At 49.6% G+C, this 15,287-nt stretch overlaps 1 protein-coding gene across 6 annotated transcripts in view; it reads left to right on the top strand.

The window, feature by feature from the left end:
* STUM (stum, mechanosensory transduction mediator homolog) overlaps positions 1 to 12,425 on the top strand; it is a 47,963-nt gene extending 35,538 nt beyond the window's left edge. The window contains exons 3-5 of one of the 6 annotated variants that reach the window (XR_010428959.1): positions 3,763 to 3,847; positions 6,686 to 7,690; positions 10,289 to 12,425. Coding sequence is in view for 4 of the 6 variants with exons in the window: in XM_064648063.1 (XP_064504133.1) it covers positions 843 to 904 (62 nt within the window). In the remaining 2 variants the exon portion in view is untranslated. The other 5 variants (XR_010428958.1, XM_064648064.1, XM_064648065.1 and 2 more) reach the window with 5 other exon arrangements.
* The last annotated feature ends 2,862 nt before the right edge of the window (positions 12,426 to 15,287 follow it).

Below are 15,287 nucleotides of genomic sequence, written 5' to 3'. Positions count from 1 at the left end.
CCAGCATCATCTGACAAGTTGCAGCCCTGGGCAGTTTCTTGCTGTCTCATTAAATAGCTGGTTTTAAGTTTATTTGCCATGCAGAGAAAATAATTGCTAAATAAAGCAGCTCTAGGTTGATGGAGAATTAAAAAAAAATCAATTTCAATTGAAACAAAGAACAGAAGTGATCAGTTGCTGCTGGCTGGATCAAACAGCCCTGTCAGACCAAGAGGAGTTCTTATTTTCATGTTAAAAAAAAAGGTACTAACTGTAAAAGAAAGCCATGTTTGAAATGCAAGAAATAAGGTATTTCATCTAAGAACACTGCTAGGAAACAGTTTGCTTTGGCTGGGTTTTGCTTGTGCACAAGCAATTTGATGCAGTGGACAGAAATCGTACACCATTGCAACTTGAATCTGCAGATGGAAAATAGTTAAAAAAATACAAAACTACTGGCCACCTCTAGTCTCCCTTGCCTTGCAATGGTCTATTCCATGCATCCCTGTGAGGGTGCCATACTATTTGGATGGGCTAGAGGCTGGACACAGCAGGTGGTGTCTAAGCTGGTGGGGGCTAGCAGTGAGGAGAAGGGTGGGAAACAGCTAAGGCTTAGGGACTCCACTCAGGCTCTCCCTGAGGGATGAGTGCCTCACTCCCTGGATTAGGGCCTGCCTGTCTGTTAACTGGTAGATAGTTGGGAGAGAATTAGAATCATAGAATCACTAAGGTTGGAAAAGACCTCCAAGATCACAGTCCAACTGTTAACCCGTCACCACTGTGTTCGCTACTAAACCATGTCCCCGAGTGCCACATCCACATGCCTTTTGAACAGGAGGCTCGTTGCAGCTTTTCATCTTCAGTGCTAATTCTCAGCCATGGAAAGGGGGAGCCTGCTCTGAGGATAATGTCATACTGTCTGTAATGAGGGGAAAAGGAGAAGAATTATAGGCCAACCAGGTATACTTCAATTCCTGGAAGAAGTAATCAAGTAAGTGACTTGCATGCATTTAGAAGATATAAAACATCCCCACAAAGTCAACCTGGGTTTGTCCAGAGCAAGCTGTGTCAGACTGATTCCTTTTTGTGGCAGAGAGATTAATTTTGTCTGTGGTGGCAGCAGTCAGCCATCGCTTCTAACCTTCAGGTGCTGACGCCATCTCACGCAGCATTCCTACCAGCAAGCCAGGGAGACGTGGCCTGAGTGAAAATGCACTTGAGAACTTGACTCTAAATGGATTTTCCTGAACTAGAAAGATATAAAGAGAGATGTGTTGAAAGGTCCCTCCTGAATCCAGCTCTGAGAAGGGGGTCACCAGCCCCGCATCAGCAGCGGCTGGGGGGACAGCTGGCACAGCGCAGGCAGTGTCCAGATTCAAGTAATTTGAAGAAATGGCTGGAAAACAGTAAGTGCTACTCAGTAGAGACAAGCCCAAGACTCTACAGAAGAATTAATTGACTCCATAAATACAGGGAACTACTTGTTTTTCAGCAAAGGATGTGGTGGCTGCAGGGAGTCACAAGTGGCACAGGAGTACGTTGCTGTGGAGGGAACAAACACCGCCCAGGCAGGTAGGAGCAGAGCCTGTAGGGAATTAACTGATCCCCTCACCTTTCTCTGTACACATGAAGCTGCTGTGAGGCTTGTGGTCAGCTTTGGAGTCTGTACTTCATATGGAAAACCTTAAGAGAGTCCAGAGGACCGTAAGACAGCAGGCACGTTGATGATGAAGATGTTCAGCAGGCAGCAGTTCAGGGCAGCAGTTCAGCCTAAGACAGACTTAAATAACAGCAGGGAAGATCTGTATGGAAATTAGGAGACATTTTTCCTCCAGTAAGGTCAAAATGCTGCAGAGGTGGGATGGCAGGATCTGCCCTCTCTGTTCCTAGGAGACTGCAAGAATGAGTAGATTGACTTCTGTCAGGAGCAAGGTGGGACACGGGAAGAGAACAACTGACCTCAGAGGGTCCCATCCAGCCCTCATCTCCTGTATGGTGCCCTTTAGCAGAATAATATCCCAGAAGGAAGATTAATTGAATGCAGTTTTGCTGTCACACTTAATTACTTTTGGCAGCACCATGGCATGGGGCATTTTCTCTGCTAATTTAAATGAATTGCCAGCTGCCCCCATTTGACGCCACAGATATCTTCTTAGAGCAGCCATATGGCTTTGGGAACTGTCCTTCGCTGTACCACTGTCTGAAGGCAAAGGTAGGTTAAAAGGAAGAACTTAATTATTGTGAAAAAAAAAAATAAAATATCTGGACTCTCCCCTGGCTGCTGCAGATATCCAGCTGTCCTCAGTGATGGCTGGGCAGTGCTGCCACACTGTGCTATCTTCAAACCCCTCATCATGTCTGCAGGGATGAGCCATGGAGCTGAGGCAAAACAGAGCTAATTAGCTGCCAAGGCCAATTGGAAAACAAGCCTGCCAAGGCTTTCTGGGCAAAGTTCCTTCTGCTGTAGGCACACCTTGTCCCCAGCCCACGCAGCACACATATTCATTGGCCACATTGTGCAGAATGACCACAGTGGAATGGCCTTTCCAGGAACTCCCTAGCTGCTCAGAGCCCATTATAACAGGTTGTGTACCATTTCTTGACAGAAATGCCAGAGAAATAATATAGTAATGTCACACTGAGGTGGCACAGGGGACACAAGTCAGGGACTGTTTGTCCAGGCATTGTTTCGCCTCTAGTGAACACAGCCAAGAAGTCAGGCCTGCTTTCTGAGGGAAGCCTTCAAAAGCTCAGCTTTTGGCCTCTGAATGAACAACTGCCTCTGAATGCTTGGCTGCACCATCGCTCATGGCTTCACTTCAGCTGACTCCCAGGGGCTGATTGCCAGCCAGTAGTGAGAACTTACCTGTAATTATGCTGTCCACTTGTCACTCCTTTGCTAATTACAGTGCTCAGACCCTGCTAGGAGCAGCAGCAGATGATTGCACAGTTACTGTAGTCCTGGGTTCTGAGGGACTTTGGAAAGCATCACTGAGTCCCTCTGCTCTTCAGGGCCCCTGCTAGGGCAGGTAACACGGCTGCCCTGGGAAGGAAAGGGGAACAGAAGGCACTTAAGAGACTCAGAGGATAACAGCTGGAAGAGAGAAGGAAATGATGAAGGAAAATCCGAGGAAAAATTGCTAGCTTAGACCTATTATGTTTTTTGTAAAAAATCTAAATAAAGCTGTCCCCCAAACTGTGGCTGAGGAAAATAGTTGAAATAAATACCCTTTTTTGCTGTTTCCTACCAAATGCTGTGGTGGGGCAAGTTCTTAAAATATTGTAGGAATGTTAAATACCACCAGGGTTTGCAGCACCCAGACATGCTGAGGCACGCTGTGGTTGTGAGTTACCTGCAGGCACAAGCAAACTCATCAACAAAACTGCCAAAGGCTTTGGGTGTAGTTTTCCAAGCTCTCAGACTGTGAAGAGCACACCATGTGCCCTCTGGTACACCGTGATGTCTTGTTTGCTGCCATCCTTCAGTGGTTTGCCTTCAGTCAGACCCATGAAATACCAGTGTCACATAGGAAAGTGTGTGAGCATTGCTCAGAGGTGTTACTCCAGCCAGCCTGTCCAGCTCAGGGCCGGTGAACTGGAAAGCAGATGAAAATTTCCCCATCGTCTTTAAACAGGAGTCCCAAATGAAATGATCCGGTTCAAGTACAAAGATTTTAAATAATGTTTAGCCCTGGTGTGAATGTCTGATGGCAGAGCAGCTGTTCTCTGTTTATTCTGCAGCCCCAACTTGTTCATTCTTTTCTGATTCTCCATGTGTTTCAGATATATCATCTACAGTTACATTTCTCCCTCTCTCTTTCTTTCATGTTCCTTTGCCTCCTTTTGTTCACCATCAAAGTCTCACAAGGTAAGTTTGTTTCTGTTCTTCCTCTTCCTCCTCCTCGCACTCTGTAGCAGCTCCCCATGGAGAGCAGCGAGCATCGGCCAGGGCAAGCCATCAGGAATTCCCTTTGGCCAGTGCTGCCCGCTCCCAGCCCAAGTCCAGCCTTGTGCCTCTACGTGTGTGTATCCGCCTGTCTCTGTGTCTGTCCTGTGGCTGCAGAGCCCCAGGGATGTTGAAAATCTTCGCACACCATTGAAATGTCCCTCAGGCTGCCCCAAGGGCACCCTTGGAGCACAGCAGGAACCTGGTTCAGCCTTGAGAGCATCCTGAAGCCACCCTCTGCATGAACCCAGTCCTGGTAGGACAGGCTGTGCACAGACTGGGTTCTTTTTGCCTCAGTCTTACATGCAGTGGTTTACAGAAGAAGTGCAATTTCAAGTAAACTTGATTAAATCAGTGACTTTGTGCACAGACCAAGTTAATCATGACCCCAGAGCTGTCTGCCCTACAGACCTGCACCTCAGCTGGATTGCAGGTGTACTAATGTGAAACTGCTTCGTACAAAATAGCTGCTTCTATGCAAGAAATGCAATAACTATTTTGATATATAAACTATTTAATAAGTTAAGTCTAAAGTATTGTAATAAATAGGTTTAGCATAGGACAGGTAATTTTTTGGCTTACTTTGGTCACATAGAGAGAGACACAAGCTTGGCCACTATAACTGTCTTCCAGCCAGCTTCAAAACTGATAGCAGGACTGAAAGGATTTCTTAATCCTAATTTTCTTATGTCTCAATAAAAGGCATGGCTGTGTAAGCAAGTTACTGTAACCATAACTCAGCTGCTTACTTGAGATAAAGATTTATGGCAGACCCCAACTTTCTGGTCCATGGGTTGTTTTGGGTTTTTTTTAACTATGCTCCCTAAACAAATTAAACCCATGCTGTAGACAAGCCTATATTACAGGTTTCCAGCCAGCTCATCTTGCCTTCAGAGCTGACACACTTAGAACATAAATGCATGAGAAATCTCATTTTGCCCCCTAGAAAAAGCTCTTTGAAAGAGATGAGAGTCTTTCTGTTCAGCTGCACACAATGGACAGCAATGCAGTTAAGTGTCATTAATCTGCCCCTTGTGCCTGTTTAACAGCAGGAGATCCAGACTGCCAAGGCTGGGTGAATGTGTGGATTTTTTTTCTGAAGTACAGCAAAGTTCATATGCTGGAGTCAGTTCTTGGTTCAGCAAAAAGTCCTTAAAGATATGGGTCCTGGCACCTGCTGGTATTTTGTGTTCAGTTTTTTTAAGGGACTTAAAACAGTCTGACATAAGGGTTGGAAAGAAATATTAAAAAAGCATCAATGGAAAAGTGTTTGAAGAGTTAAGCATTCTTCTGAGATGTGAAATTTCAGACTTCTTTGAAATTCAAAATATAAAAAATGACAGGCTACTTACGTTATTTAATGTAAGAAAAAAAACCTCTCCAGATCTTTAAAGCTGAAAGATCTTTTCTGTGGCAGGCAGTGCAAGTAAGGACAGTTGGTTTGCTTCTTTAATAAGGAGATCTTTTGCATTGATACTATCATAAAAACAATCCCAGCTTCTGTTAAAAGAAAAGCAGGTAAAGCTTCTGGTGCAGTCACTGCAACCATCTAAGAAAGTGTTAAAAAATTCAGTATTTTTCTGATTATCCTCTGTCACCACAAGAGCTTGTGTGCTCTCCTATTGCCCTTCCCTGCCGTAGCTCCCTCCAGAGAGAAGCAGCTGTGTCCTATGGGATTTGCAGCCTCCCCTCAACAACTATATTCAGGATAGTAAATAAGCTTGGGAGGAGCTGTGATGGGCAGCAGGACAAGCTGCTTTGGGCTTTGCAACATCCATGTGGCTGCAGCACAGCAGGGATCCCAAGGGCTTCGCTACCTTGTTTGGGAGGTGCAGCAAACCTCGTGTCCGCAGGAAGAGGAGAGGGTGTGGAGGAACAGGGATCCAGGCAGTTCCCAGTGCAATTGGTTTTGCTGCTGAAAAGCTCAGTTTTCTCCAGGCCTGCTGGACAGCCACTGTGCCCTAACAAAAACACCTATAATGCTGCTGGGCTGGAGAAAAGCAAGTGCATAACAAGGCAGTGAGAATATCATTAGGGGAAGTGCTCACAGAGGGATCTTGAGGTCTGTGTTTGAAATTTGACAAGTCAGCCTGTGATTAAAGGCTTCTTCTCCAAGAGGTTTGTTCACCTCTGCAAACTGCAGTGCAATTGGTTGCTGCTGGAGAGCTCTGTTAGCAAAAGCTAGCACAGGAATAAAAAGATGGATAGAGGAAGCCAGCCTCCTGCTCTGGAAGGACAAGGTTCAAGCATAGATCACAAGTAGAGATGTGTCGGATGCACAGCCAGCAAAATGCCAGGTCAGCACTTGGGAACAGCAGCACCTCTGGAGCAGGAAATAAGGGCATACATTTCCCCTACACTGCAAAAAAAACATGCTCTGTAGCAGTTTTAGGTTATTGTATAGGTTGTACTGGAATTGGTGACTACTGGTACCTGCTGTGCTTTTATAATCTCCTCAGGCAGATGTGCCCCTGCCACTGCTGGGGCCAGGTGGGTGTTGCAGCAGCAGGGCTGGCTGCCAGCATCCACATGGCCATGCCCAGGAAGGTGGCTGCACCAGGCAGGTGTTGGCTAGAGCAGGGCAGGGTGGCTTGCTGGGCTGAGGCTGCCCAGGGCAGCCTGGCCACAAGGGGGGCTGTGGCAGCCCCCCTGTTTTCCCACATGGTTTGCTACTCCTCGTAAACTAGGCTGGTGGCTTTCTCACCGTGTCCTCATTAGGAATTAACTCTAATCATGTTCCCTTCCCCTCCCTCCTCACAGGCTACAAGGAACAGGGGATCCCACAGCAGCTGTAGTGGCTGGCACAAGTATGGTCAGAGAAACACGGCGAGAGATTTCCTTTGGCAGCTGTGGGCCATGGAACTTTTTATTACCCTTTGTCTCTCTTCTTCTTCCTTTTGTTTTGTTTCCTTCTGTTTGAACCTGGTTCATCTGCCCGTCCAGCGGAGCGGAGATGCAGAGCAGCCGGTGGAGACTTGCACTGATCCCACTGAGCAGCGGAGATGAGGCAAGCACGGCATGGGTTGGGACTGGTCCTGGCCAGCACGTGGTGGGCAGCAGACGAGGAGGAGGAGGAGGACGGTGCCAGGAAAAGGAAACACCCTTGGTGAAGGATGCACCTGGGCAGGCAGCTGAACCGAGGCAGTGGGAAATGCTGCTTTCCCTCTCCTCCCAGGGGGAGGTCACTGAAGACGTTTTGCCTCCTTTCTATGCTCACTGTTAAAGGAAACTGGCTGTGAACATCAGCTGCCAAGGAGCTGTTCATAGATACATGTACAGTGTGTAAAAGCCAACCAGTGGTACTTTTTTCCCGCCCCAAGATTCCATCTTTGACTGCTTTGCAGTAGTGGAGGGTTCAGCACAGCCTCCTCTGCTGTCTGTATATACGATACTCAATGAAGTTCTGTCCTCACAGATGTCTTGAGAAACGTGCTTGCTGTAAATCGTATTGTACTGCTGAAGTGATCTGGGGGCGTCCCCTGCTTCCATCTGCTGCCACCATGCAAAGACCAGACCTCCCGCCAGCCCTGGGGAGACTTTATCCATCAAGGGACTGGTGCCCTGCAGCTCCTCTAGGGTGGCGGGTGCAGCCACGTGCTGCCAAAAGCTTCTAGTGTGAAACAATACTGGGGGAGCCAAAACCCAAGGCTTTTCCTCCCTCTGAAAGAGACTTGCTGGCAGTGTCTCCATGATTTGGAAATGGATCCCCTTACAGCGTGACGTGTGCTCCTGGCTCAAGCAGTGTCCCAGCTCCGCTTCCCTGGGGTAAGTGCCCAAAGCTCGAGTATCACGACCTGCTAACCAGGTGCTCAGCAGCTGTCGTGGTTGGAAGGCCCATGGCCAAATGGAGTAGGGCTGTGTTTTCCTGGTTTGAACACGCGGTGTGCAGTTACATTGGTCATCCAGGTGGAGTGACCCCTCTGATCCTGGCTGATATTTAAGCAGGGCGAGAGGAGCTCAGCTTGGTGGGAGTACCTGGCTGCTTTTCTACTTTGGCAGGAGGATCCCTGCTGAAACAGGGCAAAACCAGGCTTCTGCTCGCACCTAGGTAGGGTCCTTCCATCCAGAGGAGCTTCATACAAACCCACTGCCAAAACTGGGAGCCACCTGACCCACTTCCAGTCCACTGCTCCTGCCAAGAGACAGTGGGCAAGGAGGTGACAGCAAACCCCACTGCCCTACAAGCTCCTGGCCTCTCCTGGTATGATGGTTTGCTTTTAACACAGGTCTGGATTTTTCATGCAGAGCAGATCCTGTGAGCTAAAACAGCTCCTGTTGCAAAGAGAGCTTGGGGTGTCAAACAGCAGCAAGTGCCCCTGAGCACGGATGTCCTCTTGCTAGGCAGAAAGCGCTGTTCTCCCCACGCTGTGTGTTTAATCCTCAGAGGCATGGCAGGGGTGCACTGGGCAGGACAGCTGCCCACCAAGGCTGGAGGAGAGCCCTGTGCTGGGCAGGGCACATGTCGGTGATGCCCCCAAGAAGCTGGTGGCACAAGAAGCTCCTTTGGTGTTTTAGTGTAAACCTATGGCTTAGCCTCCCTACAGCCCCAGGTGCTCTCCTGAAGGCTGGAGATGCCAGACCTTTCTTCACAGAAAGTTTTCTACCTGCCCAATGCCCACACTTCACTGTGAGCCCACAGCCTGTGGAAAGCAGGCACCAGTACCTCTCTGCTCTCCCAGCTCAGGAGGTCCTCCTCCAGGGTTAATGATAAAGCATCATCCACAGTCCCAACTAACGTGTGGCAAGACAGGACCCCTAAGCTGGAAAACACCTTCACAAGCTGCTGCTGTCATCAGTGGGAACACTTGAGAAGCCACCCAAACAGCTTGCCAGCTCAGCTGCAGCGAACACAAAGACAAAGAGCAATGGTTACCCCTCAATTTTGCCAAAACAGAATGGCTAGTTCAAGAGCAAATGCCAAATGTTGCCTAAGCATCGAGTTAGCTGTGCTGCGGTGTCAGGATGGGTGTGCAGGAGCCTCTGCAGATAGGTCATAGATAAAAGAAACCAGGCAAAGCCTTTGGGTGCAGAGTCTCTGAAATAGGAGCAGCCAAGTGCAGCTTAAGAACAATTTCTTCTGGTGCCTGTGAATTTGGATTCACTTTTAGAAGATAGATTTAAACATGAAGTGGACAGGCAGTGCAGGAAACCTCAGTCTGGGCAGGATTAAACAAGCTGACATTTTCACTGGGCATTAAACTGCCAAAAGTCACATCTTGTGTGGCATCAGATGTCAGAGCAGCAGCTGATGCCCCAACCCAGAGACCCAGCACCTGTACAAAAGCTCCCCTGGGAACAAAAGGGCAGAATTAGCTCCTCTTCAGCATCACCAGGGTTTTGCTGGCCTTCCAGGTCACAACTGGTGCTGTCGATCTCTGTGCTCTAGTGAGGACGGGAGAATTGGCTTACTTCAGGAAGGACTAGTATGGAAATGCTGCCCTCCCCGGGATGGCTGCAGGTCTCCAGAGAGCATTGCTTCAGTTAGGTCTGTGTGCTGTCTACATTTATTGCATGAGGGAGTTTGGTACCGCAGTGCAGCACTGCGCAGGAGAAGTGAGGGATTTATAATTTACTTTCAGGTTTTGCTCTATAATTTTCTTATTTTTGACCTACCTATCAAATTGGTGAAGCCAAGGAAACACCCAGCACACCATTTAGGAGACTCTGAAATCTGCAAATGACACCTAGGACAAAAGGTCTTATTTCTGCCTGTTGTGGTGATTTGCTTAATTTATTTTAAATTAGAAGCAGACAGATTCCCACTCTTTACTTTAAGACAGGAGCAACTTTATAGATGGGCCTTGCTATCAGACAGCAGGCATCCAATTGCATTTTCCCCAAAGCTGCCCCGCAGCAGTAATAACGGTGATAAAAACCTCTGCTTTTTTCAGTAGTCCTGATTAAAACTGGCACTGCCAAGCTCCCCCCAGCCCAGGTGTGAACAGCCTCAGGCTGTGGTGAGCCCCTCACCATGCTTTCAGGTCTCCCCATGGCAAGTACTGGGGAGCTGCAGTGAGCTCGGAGGCTGAGCCTACGGCAGGGTTGGGGAAGCTGGAGGGGAGGACCCTGGTGGTCACAAGGGGGTTCTGCTCAGTCCCATCTTTTATATCACACCCTCCACCGTGACTTATTTTTCTTCCTCTCCATAAAAAGCCAGAGCTTTGTGCCAGGGACAGGCCCAGCAGACCCATCCCCTCAAGGGGCTCCTGGTAAGCCTGTGGTGGGGAAGCTGGCAGCAAGCTGGAGGGGTGTGTGTGGTGCCCACAGATCACGCACTGATGAGAAGAGCCACGCAGTGAAGACACAGGTATGAGTTCCAGTTCGGAGCTTTCCCCCATCAGCAATTATTTTCTTTCTCTTTAGGGTCAAATTAGTCAGCGAGCACTTTTACACCTCTTTCCGAAGCACTGCAGAGGGAGGCCACCTCTTCTGGGACACCACCTCCACCAACACCAGGGCTGGATAACTCTCATCCTGATTGCAGGAGCTGTGCCATGAGGTGCCACACCACTACTGCCAACCAGCCCTGCCTCCTTGCCAGCGCAGCCAGAGGTCACAGCCCCGAACACTTCATCTGGTCCAAAGTGCATGGCACCCAGCTATCCCAATGCCATCACCTGCTTTAGATGTTTTAGATGCAAATTTTACAGCTAAAGAGTGATAGTGGGTAACAACGAATAAATGCAGTTGCTTCACTCCCATCTGTCAGCAACACAGAATTTTCTGCTGCTCTTTTCTGATTGTGAAAACCAGGTTTCTCAAAAAACCAAAAAAAAGGGCTTTAATGAAATAGTTCTATGGTACTTGAACCCAGCCGGGCTGAACAGCTGATTTACTAGTCACTGGAAAGCAATTCCAGGAAGGACCAAACCAAATGTGTGTTTGAAATGTGTGGCCAGTCGAAAACCAGTTTCATCACTCTTGGCCAGCCCAACCATTGCAACACAGAGCACATTAACATTTTTTCCCAGTTTGTTGGTGTTGCCAAATCCGTCTTTACCATGGAAAAGGTGCTATGGCAGATGACCCCCACTCTCCTAGCCCTTTGCCTGACTAGCTCAGCATTGCTCCCAGCCATGGCACACATGCCTGGAAATTGCAGCCGGGAAGGTCAGCTGGGAATGGCTCTGGCATGCAGCCATGTGGTAGGGAGTGTTTAGATGTGCTAGGTAACCCCATCTATGCCACATCCTGTGCTTCCCAAGACACAAAGCCGCATGGTCCTCCCTACGTCCGTTTACTGTCACACATTTTATTAAAGATCTTTCAGTTCTACTGGAAACTGCCCCTTGTCATAGTCTTGCCTTGAGTATTGTGCCAAGCTCTGTGGACAGGAGAGTCATAGTCCCAGTATTCTTTAGGGGGACTGTTTTATTCCACCCTTGCCTTGCCTCCTGCTTGTTTTGGGATGACCCTGCAGTTCATGTACATGCACATACTCCAGCCAGGGTGTAATTTATTGCTATTCAACCCAAACTGCATCCACTGCAACACACCACCAAGAGTTCATTTAAAGCCCAGATACAAGGAGACCTATAAGCTTGGCTAGATCTGATATTCCTCCCAGTTAAAAGCAGTGGCTTCTCCCACATGCTTGCTAACCATGGTGTGGTAACACGGCCCTGTACGTTCTAGCAGACTTCGCTTCACACTCGCACACACTTTGAGGCAGTGCAGCAATTTATTTCCCAAACTGGCACTCAGCATTTCCATCCCCCTGTGGGAGCAGCATGCTGCGAAACCCCAGGTCACAGTGGCACCAGCTGAACCAGGCTTAATTACAGTGAATCCCACTAGAGCCCATGCCACCTACAAGCTATTCTTCCTCCTCTTGTCATCCCTAAGCCAAGCTAAAATTCAAATCCTCCTTCTCTTGCACCCACCCACTGACTAGAGGAAAGCGGAAACACCCAATCCTCACTGCTGGAATGGTGCAGTGGGAAGTGGAAGGCTTCACTTAAGCTCCAGGAGTGGCGAGGCGAGAGTAGCTGAATCCATCTTCCAGCTCTAAGGATGCTTTCAGCAGGCAGGTGAAAGGGAATGGAACATTTTGGCTTGGGATAAAAACAGGGGCTCACCATTACCAGCACTGCCTGGAGGTGATGGCAGCTCTCTCCCAAATACCCAACAGGTGATCTCACCCAGACCCACAGCCCCGCTTCCACTCACCACACGCAGACGCAGGCGCTGCTCCAGAGGCTGGGAGGGGGATAAGTTTTCCATTGCTGGCTCAAGTCCATGTTCTCCTTGGTTTTGGCCATGCATGGGTACATCAGATTTTTCCACCCTAGGAAGGAGGGAGCAAGGGCCTGCCCACCTGTGTCATTGGCACCCTGCTGGTGAGCCCACCTTTTGTTTTCGTACTGAAGCCCAAACTAAGGGGTTGCCGAGGACCATTTGTATGCCTGTTTATATCACCAAGTATTGGATTGTGACTTCTCGTGTTTTGATACTGTGGATATTTTTTTTTTTAAAGTTAAATATATTCTATTGCTGGACAGCTGGAACGAAATGCAGAGTCTTTTTATGTAGCCTGGAGAAACCCCATCAAACCCTGACTCACAGTGGGTCCTGGTCCTCCTCCTCCCACCAGCAGACATCAGCCCACATCCACATCACTTGAGGAGAGGAGGTAGGGACCAGGGCATGACTTTCTTAAGCAATGTAGGACCCAGAGTCTTCCAGGGGAGCAGAAGGCTAGTGAGGAGCCTCACCTGCACCTCTGGAGTGGAGACAAGGGAGGGGGGAAAAGGTACCCTATGTTCCCCTCTGCACATGCCTACCAGCAGTCCCTCTTGACTATGTTTTCTTTGCTGTTTTAACACTTTAATATGACTCCAAGCATATTATCCCTGCTCTTCATGAAGAACAGCCCCTGTGCTGCTGGTGGCTTGGCCACACACACCTGAGCAGAGCAGACCTCGGCAGGCGGCAGAGCCGTCGCAGGGGAGCTTTCCCAGGAAAGGCAGCTCTGCTGCGAGGGCCAGCAGCTTGTCAAAACACACCTGTACATTTGAACAATCCACACTTCATGCTCCCTGCTCCTCCTGTGATGTGCAATGCCCCGAAGTGCTGCTGCTCTTTGCTCCCTCCCCAAAGCCACTGTGGGTGGGGAGATCCCAGCTGGACTCATCAGGCCTTGGTTGTTGCTGAGACAAGCAACTGTCTAAAGTCTCTAAGCAGTTGTTCATTCATATGAATGTCTACAGCCTAGTAGTTTTGACCTCAAACATTGGCACACAGGTGGTTTCCCGGCTGCCAAGTTTCCCCTGGTCCTGCTTGGATGCCCTACCTCTGTAGGAGACTCCTGCAAACACAGGGTTACACAAGCAGCTTGTCCCAGCTGACCCCCCTGCAAGAGACCTCCCAGCCCTTAGGAGGGCAAGGCCTGCAGCCATCACCCCATCTCTAGCCCAGACAGCATTCATGGAGGATGGGTTTCGTCCGCCTTGGATAATACTGCCCGGATGGGATAGGGCAGCCTCTTGTTCCATCAAAACCTCAAATCCTCAGAGGACTGCTACACTGCCAGAGGTGATGTCAGGCTGCAGGGAGTAAGCCCTGAGCACATTTCTCTGTGCCATATGGGGCTACACAGTCCCTCATACACCCTACAGCCCATGACTGACCCTCAGCTCTCACTGCCCAGGGTGGTTTCCTCCGCACTGCAGCGCCTTGGCTCTCCCCATTCCCTGCTCTTAACAGGGAAGGCAACACTGCGGCACAGGGCTTGGTGGCATCTGCTGCCCACCCAGAGCAGGTGCAGGGCTGGCCTCCCTTCCCAGGTTCCCAGCCTTTCTGAGAGGCAGAGCAGGGATGAAGAGGGATCCTGGCAGTGCAGAGGGAAGGGGGCCGGTGGAGAAGGTGAAAGGCGTCTGGGAGAAAATACAACTGTGCCCATGATAGTCACCCTCCACAGGCCCAAACACAAGGGCAGATGTTGGGAGATGCTGCTTGAGAGATTAAAATGTGGTTATCCCTGTCTCCAAATTGCCAGTGCAGCACAGTGCTCCCCATTTGCACAGGCTCGTGAAGGAGGAGTGGCAGGAGGCCAAAGCCAAGTGTGGCCCTGGAGAAGGGGCCCTGGAGGGGACACCCACCCAGTGAGGGTGGGGGAAGGTGACAGCACAGATCCCACTTCACCTGCCCTGGCAAGCAGTGCCCAGCACAGACCTTCAGTGACCTCTTGACCTGGCACCATCAAGGGACACCCCATGGCACCCCACTGCTGGGCTGAGGGGACAGTCCCACAGCACCTGTCCTTAACAAGGAAAAGAGGGAAGGGGGAAGGATGCAGACTGCTGTTTGCAGCTCAGCAAGGCAACTGGCTGCAGCAAGAGCATTGGAGCCATGGAGTCCACCAAGAACCAGCATCAGGAATAGAGCAGTGCAGAGAATGAGACAGGTCGAACCGGGTGGCAGGTCCAGCCTGGAGGGCTGCCACAGGACTCAGTGGGCCATCACAGGACTCAGTGGACCAAACTCAGATTTGGTGCAAGACCATCAAGAAGATTCTTCTTGCATCCCATGGCTTTGAGAGGTCTGGTAGGTGAGACAGAAACTTTCTTTCCCTTTCCACGTCTTTCTATTTAAGCTTCGCTCCTCAGCATGTGAAGCACTTCGGGATGAAAACTGATATATAGTATTATGATACTATTAATACACCCATGCAGACATGCTATCATGTGGCAAATCCACTAGAGAGATCTAGAATAATTATCTCAAAGAGATTTCTTTGACACCCTGCTAATGGAACCATTTCAGAAGGGGAGGGGGAAAGATAATAAGCACACAAATGGAAAGTCAAAAACTGGAGTTTAGTGAAGATAAGCCATGGGGAAAACCTCCATGCCTTATCCTCATCCAAGCACCACCATGGGAACAGGTCTCTCCCTCGCCCCAAGGAAAAGGCATCTCCAGCAGTTTCTCAGCCCTGCAAGCTGTTGACACCAGTGTTCCAGGGAGTGCTCTGGCATCAGGAGGCAGAAACCCAGGAGGTTTTCAGGGGTTTAGAAGAAGCAGAGAGGCAAGAGGTAATGAGCACAGCCTGCAGCTTCTGCTGGCTCCTCAAATAGGCAGCAGGACCAGCTTTGCTGCAGCAGACACCCAAATCCCTGTTCTGAAACCAGACAGTACCATCACCCAGAAACCCAGGGAATGGGGTGACTGACGGGTTCCTGGGGCACTTACCCCACAGTATGCTGGCCCTTACCAGAGACAGTAACCAGCAAACACTGAGCTCCTGAAGAACTGGAAATGCCCAACACAGCCCTGCTCTGCACTTCTCCAGCATCCTGTGGGTAGGCAGAAGCCAGATGAGAGCTGCTCCTGTCCCCCCAGCCAGAGGGGGTACAGCCAAAGC

Source organism: Pseudopipra pipra, chromosome 3 (genome assembly GCF_036250125.1).
Source record: "Pseudopipra pipra isolate bDixPip1 chromosome 3, bDixPip1.hap1, whole genome shotgun sequence".
Lineage (NCBI taxonomy): Eukaryota > Metazoa > Chordata > Aves > Passeriformes > Pipridae > Pseudopipra > Pseudopipra pipra.
The sequence above is the reverse complement of the archived record's forward strand: the minus strand, read 5'-3'. Positions and strand labels throughout refer to the sequence as shown.